The sequence below is a fragment of the Pristiophorus japonicus genome, chromosome 6 (assembly GCF_044704955.1).
Source record: "Pristiophorus japonicus isolate sPriJap1 chromosome 6, sPriJap1.hap1, whole genome shotgun sequence".
In the NCBI taxonomy this organism is placed as follows: domain Eukaryota; kingdom Metazoa; phylum Chordata; class Chondrichthyes; family Pristiophoridae; genus Pristiophorus; species Pristiophorus japonicus.
In genome coordinates this window covers 257,698,438-257,722,254 of record NC_091982.1, presented here as the reverse complement: position 1 = coordinate 257,722,254, position 23,817 = coordinate 257,698,438, and the positions used below count along the sequence as shown (strand labels likewise).

Genomic DNA, 23,817 nt, shown 5'->3' with positions numbered 1-23,817 from the left:
CGACTAGGCACTGCACCTGGGTCATTCCTGGGTTATATTGCTCAATTATGCACTGGGTAAACTCATTGAGCCACTGGAGAAAGCAACTAAACTATTTGAAAATAACGTATACTATATCTAGGATTCTAGATGGTGTTGAGGGATGGGCAATATCCCACTCTACTCTATTCCTTCTCCCATTGTTGTAATCTTGTCATCCTACTATACTCCTCCAATGCTCTCCCCACCAGACTCTCACACCCCGTCCTACATGAAGTCCGACGTCCTAAACTCTGACACCGACATCAAGTCCCACTTCTGTCCCACTGATCTCCACTAGCTCCTGTTTCTCAAAGTACGGAATTCAAAATCTTTGTCCTCATTTACAAATCCCTTCAGTCTTGCTCAACCCTATCTCTCCAACCTTCTCCAGCCCTATGAGGCAGACTGTGTACTTCACTCTTCCTTTGCATTTCCTTAAATCTTCCTGCCTTCCTACATCTGTTTGCACTTTCAAAAGACTTCTCTTTAACCAAACTTTCAGCCATCTTCCCTGAATCTTCTACTGTCAGCTTGGCTCAGTTGTTGCACCCTTACCTCGGAGTCAGAAAGCTGAGAGTTTAAGCCCCAGTCCAGGATTTGAACGCACAATGTAAGTTGATGCTTCAGTGCAGTGCTGAGGGAGAAAAGCACATATTGATATTTTTGTTGATGGAAAATGTTGTTTTTTTAAGTATAGTTACAAAATTAAGATGTGGCATATTTTTAAATAGAAATAAACTTCAGTTAGCACCCGATGGGTTAAAATGATAATGTGTGAACAATTTTATTTTAGGTAGGGGGTTGGGGGGGCAAATTCCCATCTCATTTTCCACACTTTTATATTTTGTTGAATTTAAAACAAATTTCTTATGTTCTAAAATAACACATGAAGGTTTTGACTTTTGCATATAAATTTAGCTTTCTCAAGTTTCTTCTGGGTGTCAAAGGGCGATACTTAGTGATAATGCTTGATTGGTGCTATGCTGGCAATAAAGGCACTTTTATATTCTTGCAGTTCCATCAATTCCCAACACGAATGCTGCGACGTTGATGGCAGTGTAGAGTACAGGCCATACCATGTCTTTGGATTTTCAACTATTCGACTTCGGAGGGATTTCCAAATCTGCTGCCAATATTGTTGCTTTCAAGCCTATCCTTGTAAATTCGCCGAGTTGAATCCCTGTGTGTCTCTGTTCTTACATTACAACCAGGCACGATGCACTGGGGCAGCTACGCATTTGTTTGTTTGCCCGTGCTCTTTTTCTTGTTAAGATAAGTTTTGAAAAAAGATCTTTGATACTGACTTCTGCCTTTTCTGTTCTGCAGGTCCATTGGGAGGAGGTAGGCTTAAAAATTGCCAGACCTGCTTTTCTGCATATTCTGAGAAGACCAGGTCTGCTTTTCAAATCTGCCTGGAGAAAGAAAACACAAGTCATTTTAGTGCAGAGAGCAGTACAGCAGCTGGTTTTAAGGTTGCTCCCAAAATCTGAAGCAAAATGTAAAATCACCTTAAGACACACTCTGACCTTCAAATGACCAATGTCTGCCAAATAGTTGGAGCTGGGGTAGAGTAGCTGCAGAAGAGATTCATCAAAGCAAAGAAGGGAGAGCTGTATTGGCAGAGGACTTATAACCAGGTCACCCTCTTCCAGCTGGGAAATAGTACTGAGAAAGTGAGAAAAAGAGCAAATAAAGGTACATAAGAATCATACATAACAAAAGTGAATGTTTACAGTTACTGTTGCTTTAGATCCTAGGTCAATTTTATCACTTTGACATCTGCTGGCTTGGAGAATGCGAACATTTATGAATTTCTCCTGGAATATTTAGCACTTTTCAGCATTTTAATCTGCCTCATTATATACAGTTAATTAACAATTTAGTGTTCTGTACCTTTTTAATTGGATTTTCATATTGCAACATTTTAAATCCACAAAGGCACTCATCAAACTCCAGCCTACTTAACAATTTAAAAAATAAGTTGCTACAAGACGAATGGAAAAGGCCTTTGAGAATCCTTTTTTATTATTCCCATGAATAAAGATGGAAGTCAGTTCCATATGCCTACTCTTTAACTGAGGCAGTGTGTTAAAAACTTTATGCAAATCTGTTTCCCATCATATAACATGTATATGAGGACACGCTGTACCATTTGATTCTGAATATTAAAGAGTGTCTGAGAAATGAGCAAAAATAAAGGCCCCTTGGGTGTCTAGTCATCCGTGAAGAAAGTGCAACTTTTTCATATTTTAACATTTTTTATTTTGGTTAGAGACCTGCATTTATATAGCGCCTATCACGACCACCAGACGTCTCAAAGCGCTTTACAGCCAATGAAGTACTTTTTGAAGTGTAGTCACTGTTGTAATGTACAAAGATACCAATTTGTAGTCTGTAAGATGTAAACAAGCAAATCTTTTCTACATAGCCATTCAAGGCCCAGGGTCTTGCCAAATGAGGAGCTTTATTTTAAATGTTTAATGTATGTCCATATATAGCATTAGAACACAATTACTGCCTCGAGTGAATTTCAACCTCAGTTGCTATTTATCAAATGTATTTTCCCCATTAAACAGCTTCTTGAATCAGTTATGGCTGAAATTAGGTGTGCATGTGCTTAAAAAAGTGTACAGCATAGGCAACGAAAAAATGTTTCACATCTTGCAACCCGAATCGCAATTACTGGTCAGATATATTCTTCACTCTCCTCACTGTAGACAGTTAATTACTGTAAATATTGGTGGAATAATCAGCCTTGGGTAATTTGAATATTTTATTCCAATTGTTATCACTAGTCGTGCAAAACACATTAAATATGAAGGAGGCTAATAGCTTAGCTGTTACCAGCCCTTTGATAGGAACACATAGCCTTTGATGGCCACCATTAGCACTGGGAATTTGAATATAATCCTAGATTTGGTTAGATACTAAATTCAGTATTTGCTGTAATGAATTCAACAACATGTAGGAGCAAATATTCCTTGATGGATAACGGGAATTGGAAAATCTAGCTCTGTGTGTTCTTGGCACAGAAAAATAGACTTTAATCCCATCAATCTTAGCTGGATTCAAGTTCAGGTCCCAGAGTTGTAAAGACAGTGTCTAGTTATCGTATCCATCCTACATTTTATTGCCATTTCTACTATGGAGATTGCACCACTGCATATCCCTATCAATGTCTAGTTACAGGAAACATGGTTACATTGCAAGTTGTGAAGACAGTCAGATAAGAGTGACTCCTTTTACATTAGCCTAATGGATTTGTAAGTAATATACTTTTGTCCCCATTACATTCTTTTTAATGCTGCTACAGCTTGACTTTGTCGGCAATGTTGTAACTTTAAAGGGACCATCTGAAATGTTCATCAGCTCCTCTGGAATGAATGTAGTTTGTGGCAAAATCTATTTATCTTCTGCAACATTTGTACATACACTGTCATTCACTTCATCATTTGATAGGCAATTTAAAATGACCAAGAAATAGCATGGTCAATATAAGCAACTACAAATTTTTTTTCTATTTAAATTTCTCACTAGGTTCCACGCTTGCTTATCCATCTATAACCATGATTTGTCTTTCCACCCCACATTAGCTCTGGAGTCCCTCAATGATCTATCATTGGCCCCTCCTATGCCCCAGCTATGTGCTCCCCATGGCAACATCATATGAAGCAATATTGTCAGGTTCCATATGTCAGCTGATGAGTTTGTTTGTCCAACATGCAGTGCTGGATGAGTTATAATTTCCTCCAGTTAAACATTAGGAAGACCAATGCCATCATCATCGGCCACTGCTACAAACTCTGCACACGCATCACCATTCCATCCCTGTCCCCAGCCACAGTCTCAGGTTTAAGCCAACTGTTCACATCCTTGACATCCTATTTTTCCCAGAGCTGAGTTACAATCCCATATCCCCCTCATTACAAAGATCACCTATTCCACCTTCATAAAATCGTCCATCTCCTGGCATGCCAAGACCCATCTGCTGCTGAATCCTTCATCCTGCTCTTTGTCAGCTCCAGATTTGACTATTCCAATGCTGGCCAGCTTCTCATCCTTCACCCTCCATAAATTTCAGCTCATCCAAAACACTACTGCCATAACCCATATCAAGTCCCGCTCACTCATAGCCCCAAGCTCATTAGGTTTTGGATTCTTCCAGCTGGCAGAAAGAACTCAAGCTCTAAAGATGGAAGCACAGAACGTGTGGAATGTCCCGATTAACTTGCAGCGTAGCCATGTTCGAAACAAAAATTCATGTGTCACCCTATTTCATGGTTATTGCAGTAGTTTAGTTACATATTGGGAAAGAGTGTGTGTTGGTTCTGTGCAAATCTGCAACAAGGATGGATGCATAGTTCAGCTTCAAGCTTCACCAATGCCGGTTAGCAGTACTGATCTATACATGTAACCACTATGCTACTGCCTTTGTTTTTTTTTCTCCGCAGAGATTTGATTACAATGATCAGAGTTTCTATCAATGCTGCAGATGTGCGAACTAAGTTTTCTTTGAGCTTATACTAACTCACCATGTCCCGACAAACATGATATGCATCATCCTTCAATCTTGCCAAACATTGGCCAACATTTCTAGCCTTGCAGTTAAAGTGGGCAGTGCAGGCTCTTTTTAAAATGTGCCCAGCTGCAGAATTCACATTCTCCTTTTGCATAATTATACATTCCTTTGATAGTGTGCACTCACCCTTTACCTGAATTTCGATTGGTTTTTCTGCTAACCCTTGAATACCAGTTTGGACAGAATCCCCCTCTATCCTACCCATAGCATCTACAGCATTCTTTCTGTAAAATATAGATACTTTTACTTGCTCCAAAGGTGAACGAGAAAAGTGATTGGACTCCACCCAATTCCATCAATCATTGGCCTGTTCAAAACAGCACCCCTCCTACCCCACTTTGCTCCAGGACCCTAAGAAATTATAAACTTCATCTTACAGGGTTACCTAACTTCCTTCAAAGGCCTTTTTCTGATTTCCACCATTTCCTTCCCAAACATTTCCTTCAGGACCTGACTGAATTTCAGCTATTATTTTGGCTGTAATGTATCCTTGCTGTGTTTCACTGGTAAATCAATTCCTAGTTGAGGCTGAAGCAATATTCTTAATTCTGTTTAGCAGGGTTTTATTCTACAAAGATGTAATGACAACCTCGAGGAAATAAAAGCAAAATATGGCTCACATGACACAAATTACAAAATAATTTCCAATATGGAAGCCCATTTGAGCTCATCGATCCAAAATTATCCTGAGGTTCCCCATTACATCATCCAGTTGGTTCTTAAATTATGCCAGGGTTTTCATCTCCACTTGTCTATGCAAGAGCCCATTCCATTTGTTGATCAGAAATTGTGAAGAAAAACTTCATGAATTTCCCATGAAAACCAAGATGAGACAAAATATTCACAGAAAAAAACGATGCTGAATTGTATACTTTTATGTATTCAAGCTGAGTGACACTATTGTTAGCATCAATCACTCCCAACTATAGCATAGGTATCTGCAGAGTAAAGCTTCATATTTGCCACAACAATCCATCTTAGGCAATTCCCTATTCCCAGCAGCCATCCTTTGGGCCAAATAGACTTAGTTTTGTATTTTGGATACACGCCCATCTAGAATATGGTGGAAAGTACCAAAACTAATTGCATTTACTCAAGGATGAAATTTTCATTCCATCCGAACCGGATTCATACCCAGGTTCCGGGGTGAAAGATAGTGTGCTAATACATTTCACCCAATTTTCCAATTGGTATATTTTATAATCTGGCTCAGAAAATGCTTTCAAGATTCATGTCAATTATTTAGAGGTCATTTTAATATATCATTTTTCACCCTAATCATCAAGTAACCTTGGATTCAATCAAATAGTTCAAACTCCAGAAGGAAAACCCCACTTTGCTTGATAGCAGCCGAGAGCGTTGGGCCCAGTTGATCCTGACAATTCTTTATTAAATAGAAATGTCAATTCAAAATCTTTTCACTGAAAATTTAACAGATTCAAAGAATGCATGATTTTTATATTCAGTATTATGAAGCTAAGTTTGGTGCACAAGCATTGTGTGTGCTTTACAACTTAAACAAATTAGAGACATTTTTATAGTTCAGTCCCTTTTTGGTAGCTAGAAAAATAGTGCACCAAATGTGTTCTCACTATTTTGTTTAGTGACATGTAATTCAATTGCCAAAATAAAAATGGTATGACTGATATTTAGCAGACAGAAATGAATCTGAGGTTTATTCTCCTAGTAAGATATCAGGTCATCACAGCGATACTTCAAGCACTGACAAGAACTTTACTTTTCTATTTTACAGACGTGAAGCTTATGAACCACTCAAAAACCAGCAATTCAGCTTCCCATAATCTGACCTCTGTATTCACTGGGGGAAAAAAAAAGAGAAAAAAATGATTTTAATGTACACTAGCTGAAATCCAATGCATTGCTTGCTGATAGTCTGGAGCATGGTGATGTTTAGCAGCCTGTTATTTTAATACCACCGTTTAGATCACCTGCCACAGGAAGTATCTGAACAGCTATAAGGTCAATTAGAAGCTAATAATTATTGTTGCCTTAAGGTTCACTCATTGGCTTCTCTTCATCAGTTTACTACCATCTCTAGGTTATCTTAGGGTCATAAAATGAGCAAACACTTTCTCTTTTAGTCTACTTTTTAAAGAGATTGCTCAGCTGTGATTAGTTGGTGTTTTATACAAGGACACATCTGGAGTGCGAGTCCAAATTTTTTACATAGAGATGTTTTGGTTTCAGCACTTACTGTAAATCACTTAAATCTGACAGCTATAATAACTCCTATAAATATGGAATTCAGGGGCCTGGCATCAAATTTATAAGGAATGCAGTCAAATGACTGGGTGTGAGATAACCACAGATGAACCGGTAGTATTGCATTGCCATGGTGGCCAAAAGTACAACCATAATAATCCATTATGCAATGGGGATATAGATACATATTTAAAATCCTACAATGCCCAAGATCAAGAATATATGCCTCTAGCAATCTGGTAAAACAAGGGTTAGAATTGGGCCTAGTCCTCTTGAGACAGCTTTTCAGAACTGTTTGTAAACAGCATTTTTGTAATCTTTGAAGGCAATTGCTACTGTTAGTAAATATTTGAACTGAAAGCTTCCTTATTATAAAACTTCTATGTTATGCAGACAAAGATGCATACTATATACTAATGTTGCCTCTTGGTCTTGTGCTCAAATCCAATTCAAACTGATGGGATAAAAAGTTCTCTCACTGCAACCCGTAAGTAAACAGAATTTCAGACAGGTTCAGTCTATGCCAAATACAAAATCAAAATACTGCAGATGCTGCAAATCTGAAATAAAAACAAAATGCTGGAAATACTCAGCAGGTCATCTTTTGATTTGGCACTTTACAGCCTTCCGGACCCAACACTGAAATCAACAATTTGAGATCATAAATAAAAACAGGAAATGCTGGAAATACTCAGCAAGTCAAGCAGCATCTGTGGAGAGAGAAACAGAGTTAATGTTTTATGTTGATGACCAGTCAATCAGAACTGGAAAAAGTTAGAGATGTAACAGATTTTATGCCAGTGTAAGGCAGAGAAAGGGGAGGAGAGGAAAGAACCAAAAGGGAAGGTCTGTGATAGGGTGGAAGGCAGAAGAGATTAAAAGACAAAAGGGATGATCGTGCAAGGCAAAAGGAGATGGTAATGGGACAAGTAAAAGAAACAAAAGATGAGCCTAGAAGGGGTGTAAATGGGAATGGCAGAAACAGCAGCTGGCTAACAGAAATCCTGTCAGAGAAGAGCAGAACGTCAAGGTGGGCATTTCTATAAGAGGTGGCAGTGAATTTCAGATCATAACCTCTGCTCTCATGCTTTCAAACAGCAGCTGTTGAGGATTCAGCATTCCCATTTACACCTCTAGTCCCATCTTTTGTTTCTTCACTTGTTCCATTACCATCTCCTTTCGTCTTGCACCACCATTCCGTTTCGCCATTTAATCACTCCTTGCCTTCCACCCCATTACAGACCTTCCCTTTTGCACTTTAACACCGATGAAAGGACATCAACCTGAAATGTTAACTCGGTTTCTCTCTTCACAGATGCTGCCTGACCTGCTGAGTATTTCCAGCATTGTGTGTTTTTATTTCAGTTCGTTCCTACTGGCTGTAATTTCACAGCACATAGCTACCAAAAATGCAGCATTGGTTGTCAGGTCTCAGAGGTCAATCTGGAGGCCACCAGAAATGGAATTATTCACACCAGTACAATAGGAGGGTGTTGATCCGATGTTGGGATTATGATGCATGGGGTAGATCTTTAACTTGCCACCCAGGTATTAAACTGGCACTGCAGATCGGCTGCTTGTTATAGTAATTGCCCGATTTCCATCTTCATTGATTTCAATGTAAATTTAAAAAAAAATCAGGCAGTTTCTATAATGGGTAGCCAATCTGCAATGCCAGCTTTATGCCCAGGCAGCAAGTTAGAAAATTAACCCCATTGTTTGGGCAGATTAAAGGGAACTTTGCCCTGCATCTAAATAGATCTATATGGCTAACCTTCTGCAGATCCTGATGCATAAATTAGAAACTTTTTCCATTCAGAGCCTTATTTGCACAACTCCACATTACCATTAATATAGCAAATGCTTCCCGTCCTCTTCCAACCTCATTTTTGCCATGCTCGGATTCTTTACCCTCCTGCTGCAAATCCACTTTCACACATTTCAATTCCCCCAGACTACTGTAACTTTTTAGGAACTCATCTGAATATTGATTCAAACATAAAAGTCAACAATGTTTAAGTACTCTTCCCTTTGTGTTACTGGAAGTAACCATTTTCTATATCTTCCAACAAATTTATGAATGAAACTTCTTGTGAATGCATTTTGAGAGCAGGACTCAGGATAAAGTCTACCATTTAATCAAGTCACCAGAGAAAAAAAAGTGTAATCATTTTCTAATTTATTACTTACAGGGAGGAGGGATCAGCCTCCAGAAATTACAAACACAACATTGTCCATTCCAGGGCAGGTCATGTATGTATACATTGCCCAGGTACATTATATATACACAAAGAAAAGGAAGACTAAATTTGATTGTTTTGACTACGGTTTCAAATTCCATTGATATTCATCAAGTACCATGTACAGTAATGTCGACATCCCCTGACTGCAATATATCTCACATAAAATGGAAGAGTATAAAATTGTGAAATCAACTCAAGACAGCAGGGCTGCATTACTGGTACTTTAACCGTATCAGTGAATGGGACTGTACATCAAAGCTTGCACTTCAGGATTACGCTATGTATAAACAACAGCTTTTATTCAAGAATAGAAACATAATCCATTCTTACTGCATATATTCACAAGTTTTAAACAAAATTTCCCTGTTTATAACAGAACTGGAAATTTACCTCCAGACACATCAATAATGGATGTGCATCAGAAAAAAAGTTACATTTTCAGTTCAAAAAAGTATCAATATAAAGGAAGCAAAAATGTTAAATATTATTCTGTATTTTCCAAACATTAGCAACTTTTTAAAAATCAATACTTCTATACTTAATAATTTACAGTGAAAACCTTAATGTTTTTCAGCAGCACGTGAAAGTCAAGGTTAATGTATGTGTGTTACAGTCCAGGTTAGACATCAGAGTTGCATTGCTGACAGTATTTCCATTTTTGTTTACTGAGATTGTTGAAGTAGAATGTGCTGATGAGGGAAGAGAGGCAGATTCGCTGTCGTGCATGTGTCACAGTGCACACTGTGCACCCCACAGACACATGTGCAAAGACACACACATTGGCGAACATGCAATCCAGACAGAAAACTATGTCCTGAGGTTTCTTGCAGCAAACCGGAGTGATTTTGATGTGTCGTACCATCATTTGTGTGTGAGAAAGAGCGAGGTCCTAGTTGTACTGTACAAATTATTCGAAGCCTAGGTACTCATTAAGTCCATGCAAGGCTCGCCGAGGGTTAGGGAGATGTCATTCTGAAATAGAAACAGAAGAACAAATCAAATTATTCGGCCATTCTCACTGTGCAAGATCAAACTGAAAATATGCAACAGAGCCTAGTCATATATAAACAAAGTTGTGCATGTCTACTATTTACATAAAGCAAGCACAAAAAAAAATATAGAATAAGGTGGAATCTTTTCAATCTTACTTTTTAAAAACCCTGTATTATTAGCAAATGAATCTCACTAATTTAGTTTTGTTTTTATAAGACTTTGTAAACTACTATACAATACACAACTGCATTCTTCATAATATAGGTTCACACACAATGCAGCATGCAGTTACACTCCCAAATTTGAGGAAACTGCAGCACCACAGTCTGAAAACATTAGACCTTGGCCAGCACAAGTAAAGCGGTATTCTTTAACTCGCAACTTTTATCCTAGCTTGAAAGGGTGCGCAGGTCCTATTAACCTCCATGGGAGTCAATTTCTTCAGGCATCTTCCACTCTGCCGCTCTAACCTTGGCAGAACACGCATAAACGTGGCTTCCACCAAAATGATGGCAGCACAACAGGAGAAGCCCAGAGGAAATTCACCCCCATATTTTGATCCTATTTTGGAATGTAAGGAAGAGTATTTGCTCCATGTAACTATCAAGCTTCATTTTCCATAGCTAATTGCCATTAGTTAGCATTTGGATGTGGTAACAGCTCACGCAGATGCTGTTAAGACACTAATACCTCCTTTGTTATAACATGGGAGTCAAATCAATGCATGATTCAGCTCCCATTTTCCACTAAAAACCAGTTCGATTCTCAACCAATTTAAATAGACCCCCAAATGTTGATAATTTTCCAGTATTCAGCAACACAAGTCATACATTCCTGTCACTATAAATTTCAGTGATAACCTCTTTGATTGCAACTTCAAGATCACTTACCGAGCTGTAGCTCTTGTAGCTAACAGACTAAAACTGGCCAATAATAATTGCACATGTGCGCACCTTTTTTATCTTACTTTGCTTTGTTGGGTACAGAAACTACAGGGTTGGTAAATAGTCCTAAAGCTGCTTCACAAGAAGTAATGAGAAGGCTTGAGGATGTCAGAAAGCATTGAGACTAGAGACAGCCATGATCTTTGCCTGCCACTTTCTCCATCCTGTTTTTCTATTTCATTACTGTTGCTATTGGGCTGGTTTTATCAGCAGGCGATGAAACTCAAAGTGCAGAGCAGCTTTCAAAGGTTGCTCTATAGTATAAATAAGTCTGTAGAAAGAAAGAGTTTAACCAGGGTCAATAGTCTTTTAGCAGCCAAAATCAGGTTGTGTCATTTCAATAATCTACCCAATTACATATAATTACAGTACTCAGGAAGGAAAGCAAATTAAATGGCAGTCAGATGCAATTTCTCAGAACGAGCCAAGGCAGCGGTATTTACCAGTTTACATGGGCACCTGATAACCATTACGTTTCACTATCAACTATTTTTTTTTCAATATACAAATTGTCAAATGCATTAAAAATGAGGGGAAAACATACATGGACATCTCCATTAGGCCAAACAACAAACATGCTAGTCTCTGCTAATGTTGAAGAAATGCTCCTTTTTCCACCAAAGCAACTTTACAACAGCTTTAAAATAGCTAAGGACATAAAAAGAGATGGTGGAAGGGATGGGTTGGACTGGTCTATACAATAGACATTGAAAGAGAATATCCAGTGAGTCATGATGCCGATTGATCCTTTGAGGACAGCAGTACTATTTTGGCGCTAGAAGCTGAATCATAAATAAGAATAAATCATATATTCTGCTAATACTGAATGATGAGCTACTTTTCTTATGGTTAGGTCCCCTTTGTAAGCTTTACTTCAAAACACCAAGGACTACATTTAAGGGTCAGGTCTATATAAAAGTCAGTACAGCTCACTAGAATGAATACAGGTTGAGCACCCGAAATCCAAAGTTCCAAAATTCAGAATGTTCCGAAATCCAGACATTGCCCCGATCCGTGGAGGGGTTGTCCGGAATCCGGAAAATGTTCCGAAATCCAGACATTTTTAAAAAACCGATTACCGCTGAGAGTTGGGCCGAGGGAGGGGGGAAAAACACCAAAAAACAAAAAATGAAAATTCACAAAATCCCTTACCTACTAAATCACTGAAAAAGAAGAAAGAAAAACTTCAATCATACCTTTTTTGCAGGTCCTCAACGCAGGTTTTTCCCCGGCCAGAGACGCCCGCCATGCCCCGCCACACTGGGCCCTCTGCTGCCACCACCCCCCTACCCCACGAACCCTCCACCACAGCACCCTAAACCTCGGCCCAGGCGTTTCCGGATTTGGGACGTCGGAAAGACGTTCCGAAATCCGGAACGGCCTCAATCCCAAGGTTTCCGGATTTCAGACGGTCTACCTGTACAGGATTCCGAAATAATTTTATTCAAAACATATAAACTTCCTATAAAAAGTGTTGGCACTGGGAAATTTTTAGAACTATTATATGAAGGAAAGACTGTTCAAGGAGAATGATACTCTATCTTGAGGAGAGATGGAACTTGACAATTAGGGTAAAGCACAACTAAAGATCAAGATCTTTTATGCAAGAGTCAAAAATGAAAGCAAATTCTTCAAATTAACCAGCACAGTTTGATCATAGGTTGCGAGACTGGGATGTTGGGTACAGGAGCTTGTTGGAATGTTCCTGTGTTTCTTCATGACTCATTAGTGCTAAATATTCCACAATATGTAGTGCCCAGTCACCATGGATCCTGGAAGAACAAACATTTGCACAATGCTAGCTGCTGTGGTCGACTCAGTCCTGTGTATTTAGTGAAGTCAGCCTGGTAATTGCTGCATCACAGGGCAAAACAAGAGAATTTGAAGATTCAGAACAAAACTAGATCGACCTCACATCCTGGGTCCCACGAGATAATTTCATTTTTTACACAAGCACATTTTCCTGCTTCCACAATTTTTAAAGTCGAGACTGAAGTGATCCTACCAGTCACTTCATAGGCTTTCTTCCTCTCCAGACTCGATTGCTCCAACACTCTCCTTGCTGGACTCCACAAACTCCAACCTGCTACACGGACATACATTGGCTTTCTGTCCCCCAACACCTCAAGTTTAAAATCTTTGTCTTTATCTTTAAATCTCTTCATAGCCTCACCCCACATTATATCTTCCCAGTCTCCTCCAGCCTTGTATCCTCTCCGAAATCTATAATCCTCTGACAACAGTTTAAAAAGAAGTATATTCTTTAATTTTGGAATAAGAGAATTGCTAGAATCCTGATTCTTAGTGGTTTCTCACCAGTAGAATGCATAGTTTTCAAAACTTTGTATTTCATAATTGTTTCTGTTTGGTACCCTGATTTCAAAATCTCAACAGATGCCGAAATAAAGTTGAGCACATTGTTCAGTCAGGGTCTCAAAATCTAATAACCAAAGTTTTTGTACTTATTATTTTGACACATAGATGTGAAACATGGATTATAATATTGTGGATCAGAACATCTATGCTTCTATGGCAGGTGTATTGATTGACCAGAATACCAAAAAAAACATGAGAGAGAGAGATATTGGTCATATTAGTCCATCATGCATGCTATTAATCTTTCAATTGTAATGTACGTTTCCCAGAAGCACAGCCAATCAACTCTATGGCTCGGATTTTGCGGGGCCGATGACGGCAATGGCTCCGCAAGTTCTGAGTTTCTGCATGAGCTGCGCATGCACGAAAACCGGGAACTTGCGATCTGTCAAGGTTTGCTTTGACAGATCGTCCACACGTGCTTGTTGGCGCAGAGACTGCCCAGCAAATGCCCACAAAACCCTTACGCCTGGTAGTGTATGGGTTAAAATAAATGTTATGTTTTAATCATTTTAAAAATTTAAATTTAACATTTCAAACTAGTTCATATAAATTTTGGGCCAGAATAATTTTTTTTTTTTTTTAAATCACTTATTTTAAATGCTTAATCAAAAGGGACTTTTAATTAATTATGAATGAGTTTTTATTTTTATTAGAATTGTGTTAATTATTCATTTATTTGGGGATTTCTCATAAGCTTTTGGAGATTCTGTTCGTAAATGGAATCCTCATAAGCTTATGAGGAATTCCCCATTCTAATTGGTTGGCCTGGCCCACATGATCCCAGGGACGCTTCCGAACCGCCTGCGTCCGAGATCCATGGAGTCATACGCCTGGAGGCCCAGGATCCGAAGACGCAGAAGCTCGTGAGCCAGCAGGTCCTTTCGGATTTCTTTTCTCAGGTCGGAGGCGCACTCTCAAGGTACAACTCCAACTGCAAATTTTGGCCCAATATGCTTGCAACAGCATTTATTGAACCACAGGATTCATGGCAGGACAATGAACAATCCTATGAATTAGTGAACTCCTTCAGACAACATAAGTCAGCAAATACACACAATTGGTTCCAAATGTTAAATTAAATGAACAAATTTTGAAGACATCATATTATCCAGTGGATCATGGTGCAGTGGAGATTATACCATAGGAGTTGGCAAATGTACAAGATAAAGGGCTCATAGTTTTCCCAAAAGCTTTTTTTTGACGTACTTGAAGAGTTACGCCCGTTTTTTTGGGGCCAAAAAAAAAATGTTCTAAGTTTCCCCATTGGATTTCTTCATTTTGGCGTGGCCTAACCTGTCCTTTAGTTTGGGTGTGGAGCCTTTATCTGCGCCAAAAAGGTCGGGATGCCACAGTAATCAGGGACACAATGTGGGCTGAGGCTGCAAAGTGAAACATACAGCCAGCTCGCAACACATTAAAACACATTGCATCAACTTAAAAACACATTAAAATATATTGCAGTAACTTACCTCCAATTATTAAAGCCGGTCCCGCTGCCCACCCCTAGCCCTGGTCGAAGGGCTTGCCGGTCTGCTTGCCTAGTCTGCCCAGAGTCCCTTGCCGCTCTAGCTCCAGCACCCCCACCCCACCCTCTCCCCCAGCACCTTGTCAGTCCCGTTACCCCTCCTCCCCCCCCCCCCCCCCCACAGGCCAGAGTCTCCTGCACCCAGCCTTGGCCCAGAGTGCCTTGCTGGTCCGCTCCCCCGCCCCTATCCCAGGCCGAATGGCCTCCTCCCTCCCAGTTCCCGCACCTAACTACACCCGAAAGGCTACCCCCCTCCACCCTCTCTCCCTCCACCCCTCTCTCTCCTCCCTCGCCCCCCATTCCACCCCTCTTTCCTCCCCCCCCCCCCCCCCCCCCCATCATCCCTCTCCCCTCTCTCCAGCTGCTGCTGTCTAAGCATCTGCTGCACTTACCTGCACCAATTTCCTTAACTCTCCAGAAGGTTTCCTGCAGAGGCCACATACGCTGGCTTAAGCAGAAGTGGAGTAACTCCCAGCTGGCCAAACTTACCTAAATGTCCAGAATTGGCGCGGGTGGCAGCTTACGCCCCGTTTGGCTGGGAAAAAAAATTTACTTAAAAAATCATAGCTGAGTTATGCTGGTGCAAATTGATTGGGGAAAATTTAAAAAAAAAAGCCAAAAAAGCAGCCTGCTCCAAAAAAACGGCGCAAATCACTGGGGAAAATTGAGCCTAAAGTAAGATTAAAATGGTGTTAAAGGGAAAGTTGGTCAGGGTTCACAGGGAGGACAAAGTGCATGTACACGTTCCACTGCCTTTCTATTTTATTACACCTCTGCTATTGGGATGCAATTCACATGTAATTGCAAAAAATAATTTTGCTAATGTTTGGTTGGCCAGCATTGCTTTTCTATTTTCATAAAAACCCTAGCAAAAATCCCAGAATCCCATGTACTAAGAACAGAATTTGATCTATTGTTTCCATATACCAGTGGATCAGGTAATGCCATACCTTTTTCACTACAAGTTTCCAGCTTGCCCATATGCACAAGCATTAAAAAGACAATGGGCCTGAAATTCCGGTTGGAGGCTTCTTTCGGCCGAACGCCTCCAACCTGAGAATTTTTAACGAATTTACCTGGTGGTCCAGGAGGCCCTGCGATTCCGGTGAGGAGGCCTTCTCTTCCCGTGCATCGGAGTGCGCTCCCGTCCTCAACGTTCGGACGCAGAAGGTGCAGACTGCATAACCAATCAGGTACAGTATTCTCATTAATAGCAACGAGAACTCTGCACCTACGAGTTCTCATTGCTATTAATGAGCAAAAAAAACACACACACACTAAACACATTAAAAATAAAAAACACCTCATTAAAATTTAATTTAAATTAAGTTAATAAATGTGGAAATTTTTTTTAAAAAAGTTTTGTAATTAGGGTTTAAAATAAACTTACCAGCGTTTTTAAACAATGTTATAAAAAACATATTACAATTTTTATTATGTTTTAAAAGTCTCACGCTGGTAAAAGTAGGCTATGTGCCTGCTTTTACCAGGCGCAAGAGTTTGAAGGACATTTTGCTGGGCAAGCAATGGGCAAATAGCCCAATCTTGCCCGCGCGAATGTCCTTGCTGTCGAGATGCTTTGGATCTGTCGAGCCAGAACTAGACAAATCGGAAAGTTACCACTTCCTTAAATAATGGATTCCAGCACTTTCCCGACACTCATTCATTTCATTCATAGGCAGTCCCTCGAAATCGAGCAAGACTTGCTTCCACTCTGAAAGCGAGTTCTCAGGTGACTGTACAGTCCAATACGGGAATTACAGTCGTTGAAGGAAAGAATGGGTGGGGAGTCTGGTTTGCTGCACGCTCCTTCTGCTGCCTGCTCTTGTTTTCTGCATGCTCTCGGGGACGAGATTCGAGGTGCTCAGCGTACTCCCGGATGCTCTTCCTCCACTTAGGGCGATCTTTGGCCAGGGATTCCCAGGCGTCGGTGGGGACATTGCACTTTATCAAGGAGGTTTTAAGGGTGTCTTGAAATGTTTCCTCTGCCCACCTGAGGATCGCTTGCCGTGTAGAAGTTCCAAGTAGAGCACTTGCTTTGGGAGTCTCGTGTCGGGCATGCGGACGATGTGGCCCGCCCAACAGAGTTGTTAGAGGGTGGTCAGTGCTTCGATGCTGGGGATGTTAGCCTGATCGAGAACACAGACGTTGGTGCATCTATCCTCCCAGGGGATTTGTAAGATCTTGCGGAGACAGCGTTGGTGATATTTCTCCAGCAATTTGAGGTGTCTACTGTATATGGTCCACATTTCTGAGCCATACAGGAGGGCGGGTATCACTACAGCCCTATAGACCATAAGCTTGGTGCCAGATTTGATGTCCTGGTCTTCGAACACTTCCTCAGGCGACCGAAGACTGCGCTGGTGGCGATGTTGGACCTCGTCGCAGAAGTCTTCCCTTGCTGATAGTAGGTTCCCGAGGTATGGAAAGTGGTCCACGTTGTCCAAGGCAGCGCCCTGGATTTTGATGACCGGGGGCAGTGCTGTGTGGTGGGGCCAGGTTGGTGGAGGACCTTTGTCTTATGGATGTTTAGTGCAAGGCCCATGCTTTCTTACGCCTCAGTGAAGATATTGACGATGGTGTGGAGTTCAGCCTCTGAACGTGCGCAGACGCAAGCGTAGTCTGCGTATTGTAGCTCGATGACCGAGGATGGGATGGTCTTGGATCAGGCCTGGAGGCGACGAAGGTTGAACAGGTTCCCACTGGTTCTATAGTTCAGTTCCACGCCAGCGGGGAGCTTGTTGAGCGTGAGATGGAGCATTGCAGCGAGGAAGATCGTGATGTTGTGCTAACTGGCCTGTAGCTCCTGGTTTTCTCTCCCTCCTTTCTTGAAAAGCGGGGTTACATTTGCTATCTTCCAATCTGCTGGGTTCATTCTAGAATCTAGGGAATTTTGGAAGATCACAACCAATGCATCCACTAGTTCTGCAGCCACCTCATTTAGAACCCTAGAAAGTGAGCCACCAGGCCCAGGGGATTTGTTGGCTTTTAATCCCTTAAGTTTCCCAAATACTTTATTTCTACTAATATGAATTACTTTAAGGTCTTCACTTTCATTAGCCCCCTAGTTCCTTACTATTTTTCATATGCTTTTTAGGTCTTCTACTGTGAAGACAGACACAAAATATTTGTTTAAAGACTCTGCCATAGCCTTATTCCCCATTATAATTTCTCCTGTCTCAGCCTCTAAATGACCAACGCTTACTTTTACTACTCCCTTCCTTTTTACATACTTGTAGAAGCTCCTACAATCTGTTTATATTTCTTGCTAGTTTACTCCCTCATTCTACTTTCTCCTTTTTTATCAATTTTCTGGTCAATCTTTGCTGGTTTCTAAAGCTCTCCCAATCCTCAGTCTTGCTACTATTCTTCACAACATTATAAGCCTCTTCTAATACTCTAATATTTCCTCAAGAACAGAGGTTCGGAAAATTCTTTGGCCGAGACCCCCTTCCCATGCTCACCCTCTTCTTTCTAAGAAACAGTATCTTTTCATAATTAATGTTATGGCCTTACCCCTCCCTATCTCTAATCTCCTATAGCCTCACAACCCCCCTTTAAAACCTTCCTTATCTGGCTTGGTGTCAAATTTATTTTTTGTCTTGTAACACTCCTGTGAAGTGCCTTGGAATGTTTTACAACGTTAAAGGCACTATATAAATACAAGTTGTCGTCGTTGTTGGTGGTGCAGACACAGCTGCTGTCACCCTCGCACTCGCTAATAACCTAGTCGCTATGCTGGGAGTTAAAATGGCCACATTGGAGAGTTAAAATCAGGGTTCATATCTTTATCTTACTGTATGGGGGTTATTTTAAAGCAGCTTGCATGGCAGAAATCTGATGGAATCAGATTAGCTGACTGTTTTACACCAAGCCCAATTTTAGTTTCTATTGGCTGGTTAGGTTAAAATTAAACCCCACGTATATTGAGAGTATATATTTTGGGGTTTTAATATGACGTCCAATCATATAAGCAGAATTCACTAACTCTCAGATTCTTCAGATCTGTTACCACATTGCTGTCATTACTTTGTTGGGAGTGTGGCAGAAACTCCGTTATGTTACACAGAGGTATAAGGGAAACAACTTTAAATGTGTATAAACTCCAAGGGGAAGAAATTGCGTTGTTTGTGCCTCCAGTTAGCGCCCCTAGGGGCTCGCCTGGGGTGCGGGGCTGCTACTGTCTCCAGTGAGAGTTAGCGAAGACACAAGCCTGTAGTGCCCCGCTCCTCAGTCATCGGGTGAAACTTCAGTAAGGCCCCGTGAACGATGCCCGCGCCAGCTTCGCGGATCACAAACCTGATAGCGTCCTAGTCCCACCCCCACGAGGTAATGGAATGCGCGGCATTGTGCTCCACTTCCTCTCGGGGGCGGTAACCCCAATTTTGCTGCCAGGGCGGGACTTTCGAGCCTGGTGCGGGAAGTCCCACCTCACCTATTGCCCCCAGATGGGATGGTACCGAATTTCGGTCCCCAAAATTTTTTTTTACAGGGGAGGCCTGAATTTTGGAGAGCAGTCAGGAAACAGCCACAGAGAGTTGAGGGTCACCAAAGGCAAAAATACAAACTTGCATTAGCTGTTAGTGAGTTACAGCTGCTGTCGCCTTCGCACCCACTTATAACCTAGTCACTATGCTGGGGGTTAAAATGGCCACATTGATGAGTTAAAATCAGAGCTCATATCTTCACCTTACTGTATAGAGGCTATTTTAATGCAACTTGCATGGCAGAAATCTGATGGAATCAGATTAGCTGACTGTTTTACACCAAGCCCAATTTTAGTTTCTATTGGCTGGTTAGGTTAAAATTAAACCCCATGTAAATTGAGAGTACATATGTGCCAGCATCAAGCATTCCAACTGTGTACAGTGTTCCGATTCGGAATGCTTCCCAATACTATGTGTGTGTGCTTACCGCAAAAGTCAACTTCTAAAAACAATCCTGCACTAATGAACTGAAACAGACCTTGTGTGTGAAATATCTTGGACAGTAGGCCATAGAGCGAACTTTTCTAGTATTGGGATACGCATCAGAAATAGTACATTCTACCAGTGTGCTCCACAACACTCTCCAAATCGTCAGGAAACACCATGCTTATATAGATCATATGATTCAGGCAAAAACTACTATTCAATTTATCATGAAGTAAAATTACACAATAGCAAGAAATATTATTTGATTAAATTAACACAATTTCTCATTTTTAATTTACTTTTTAAAACTACTTTATAATACCCCCCCAAAAAAATCCTTTTATGCAAGTGCATATCATTATGTTCACTGTGTCCTCCTTCACTTCAGTAACCTATACACATGAAACTGCATAAACTGAAGTAACGAACCAATAAAATTGGTCATATTTACTCTATATGTTCAGGCAGCTGCTGGTTATAGAACAGTTAATCAAAATCAGAACCAGACATGATTGTAGCATATCATGTTAATATGCAGTGACACTTTGTGCCTGTGATATCTAGCAAATGCTAATGCTGACACAGTGTGCAACTGCCTATCATATAAACATAGTACCTCCTTATCTGATCAATTATCAAATCAAACAATGTGGCCTACTTTCTTACAGACTGCCAGATCCTGTTCTCAGTTGGTGGTCTCAAGAGAATAACAGCCTTCATTTCAACCTTTCTAGTGCCAGGGACAAGCTACAGATTTGCAACAGAAGATAAAATATAGAATTTCTTCCAAATCAAAACTGAACGGATCTTCAGGATCTCTCGCAAGCAACATGGCACAGGTGATATGTAATTCAGAGTTCCGCTCCTCCAAATCATTTGAGGGGGTGCAATGGAGCAATGGTTACGATTCAAATCGTATCATGGCAATTTGTGAAACAGGTATTTTATAGGCTAACACCAGATTGTCGCAAGAACTCATTTAGTCACTAACGTACTTTGGGGTGGGAACAACTTGTATTTATATAACGCATTTAACGTAGTAAAATGTCCCAAGGCACTTCACAAGAGTGTTATGAGACAAACAATTTAACACTGAGCTACTTAGAAACATAGAAAATAGGTGCAGGAGTAGGCCATTCAGCCCTTCTAGCCTGCATTCAATGAGTTCATGGCTGAACATGCAACTTCAGTACCCCATTCCTGCTTTCTCGCCATACCCCTTGATCCCCCTAGTAGTAGGGACTTCATCTAACTCCCTTTTGAATATATTTAGTGAATTGGCCTCAACTACTTTCTGTGGTAGAGAATTCCACAGGTTCACCACTCTCTGGGTGAAGAAGTTTCTCCTCATCTCGGTCCTAAATGGCTTACCCCTTATCCTTAGACTGTGACCCCTGGTTCTGGACTTCCCCAACATTGGGAACATTCTTCCTGCATCTAACCTGTCTAAACCCGTCAGAATTTTAAACGTTTCTATGAGGTCCCCTCTCATTCTTCTGAACTCCAGTGAATACAAGCCCAATTGATCCAGTCTTTCTTGATAGGTCAGTCCCACCATCCCGGGAATCAGTCTGGTGAATCTTCGCTGCACTCCCTCAATAGCAAGAATGTCCTTCCTCATGTTAGGAGACCAAAACTGTACACAATACTCCAGGTGTGGCCTCACCAAGGCCCTGTACAACTGTAGCAACACCTCCCTGCTCCTGTACTCAACTCCTGTATAAAGGCCAACATGCCATTTGCTTTCTTAACCGCCTGCTGTACCTGCATGCCAACCTTCAATGACTGATGTACCATGACACCCAGGTCTTGTTGCACCTCCCCTTTTCCTAATCTGTCACCATTCAGATAATAGTCTGTTTCTCTGTTTTTACCACCAAAGTGGATAACCTCACATTTATCCACATTATACTTCATCTGCCATGCATTTGCCCACTCACCTAACCTATCCAAGTCACTCTGCAGCCTCATAGCATCTTCCTCGCAGCTCACACTGCCACCCAACTTAGTGTCATCCGCAAATTTGGAGATACTACATTTAATCCCCTCGTCTAAATCATTAATGTACAATGTAAACAGCTGGGGCCCCAGCACAGAACCTTGCGGTACCCCACTAGTCACTGCCTGCCATTCTGAAAAGTACCCATTTACTCCTACTCTTTGCTTCCTGTCTGACAACCAGTTCTCAATCCACGTCAGCACACTACCCCCAATCCCATGTGCTTTAACTTTGCATATTAATCTCTTGTGTGGGACCTTGTCGAACGCCTTCTGAAAGTCCAAATATACCACATCAACTGGTTCTCCCTTGTCCACTTTACTGGAAACATCCTCAAAAAATTCCAGAAGATTTGTCAAGCACGATTTCCCTTTCACAAATCCATGCTGACTTGGACCTATCATGTCACCTTTTTCCAAATGCGCTGCTGTGACATCCTTAATAATTGATTCCATCATTTTACCCACTACTGAGGTCAGGCTGACCGGTCTATAATTCCCCGTTTTCTCTCTCCCTCCTTTTTTAAAAAGTGGGGTTATATTACTTAAGCAGAAATGAGGGCCGGTGACCAAAAGCTTGCTCAAAGGGATAGGTTTTAAGGAGGAAAGAGAGGTTGAGAGGTTCAGGCAGGGAATTCCAGAGCTTAGGACCTAGGCAACAGAAGGCACGGCCACCAATGGATGAGCAATTATCAGGGATGCTCGAGAGGGCAGAATTTGAGGAGCGTAGATATCTCGGGGGTTGTGAGGCTGAAGGAGATTACAGAGATAGGTAGGAGCGAGGCCATGGAGGGATTTGAAAATGAGGGTGAGAATTTTGAAATCGAGGCATTGCAAAACAGCAACCACAGGGTGATGGGCGAGAGGTACTTAGTGTAAGTTAGGATACGGGCAGCCGAGTTTTGGATCATCTCAAATTTACGGAGAGTAGAATGTGAGAGTCAGCCAGGAGTACGTTGGAATAGTCAAGTCTAGAGGTAACAAAGGCATGCATGAGCTGAGGCAGGGGCAGAGACGGGCGATGTTAGAGAGGAGGAAATAGGCGTGCTTACTTATGCCGCGGATGTGTGGTCGAAAGCTAATTTCAGGGTCAAATATGACATTAAAATTGCAAACAGTGTGGTTCAGCCTCAGACAGAAGTTGGGAGAGGGATGGAGTCAGATGGAGGTTGAACCTGCAACTTGAACCAGGTATATAGATGTGATTCAAGGCAGTTAGAGATGGACAATAAAGGTGGCTTCGTCAACATCTCCCACATCCTGTGAACAAAATAAATTACCCAAACTCAGAAGAGCAAACTATACTGCACCCAGGTGTCAATTTACTCCAGTTTGCTGTGATAGGCACTGCTAATCAAAGATGGGACTGAATGCAATGTTCCGGAGCTAAAACATCCTATAAAACAGTATTGTGTGACCGACTGTCCCGACAACAATTAAATACTAATCTAGGTCTATCACTGATTTACAGTTGTGCCAAATTATCAGCACTTTTATACTGAAGACTACACAGTGTGCAGACAAACCCATTTTATCCAGGATCCCTAAAATGAAAAAGATGTGTGACAAAGAACCCAAGGGTGATTGTGTAACATACTTGGTTTTTAGTAATTTACAAATTTGCACAATACAAGTCATTGTAACCACCCTAGTGAAACTGCAGCAGTTTGAGTTAAAATACATTTTCAGTTGGTACCAATCAGTATATTGAGAGTTTTGCAGAAAGGTCATGGCAGTCTTGAAAAGTCACATTTATGCAGTCTAGCAAATGGATTACACATTGAAGTAAAAAATTCTCTGCTATAGCACAATCCTTTCCCAGTTTAAAAAAATGATTGCGCAATATTAGATATGTTTCTCCCTTTAAATAATGCAAAGTATTACATCTCTGCTCTCCTCAACTATCGGAGCACAAAGTTCACAAATGGAAATGGGAATTATTGCACAATGTCGTATCACTTATAAAAAGCCTGAACCCAAGGATAAAACATTTATTACT

The 23,817-nt window shown here is 41.0% G+C and overlaps 1 protein-coding gene across 2 annotated transcripts in view; it reads right to left on the bottom strand.

Moving 5' to 3' along the window:
* Window positions 1-808: 808 nt before the first annotated feature.
* irs1 (insulin receptor substrate 1) overlaps window positions 809-23,817 on the bottom strand; it is a 73,227-nt gene continuing 50,218 nt past the window's right edge. The window contains exons 2-4 of one of the 2 annotated variants that reach the window (XR_011593678.1): window positions 9,926-10,038; window positions 1,530-1,686; window positions 809-1,433 (exon numbers count right to left, since the gene is read on the bottom strand). Coding sequence is in view for 1 of the 2 variants with exons in the window: in XM_070883896.1 (XP_070739997.1) it covers window positions 10,034-10,038 (5 nt within the window). In the remaining variant the exon portion in view is untranslated. Of the gene's footprint in view, window positions 1,434-1,529; window positions 1,687-8,985; window positions 10,039-23,817 lie in introns of those variants that run through there. The other variant, XM_070883896.1, reaches the window with a different exon arrangement.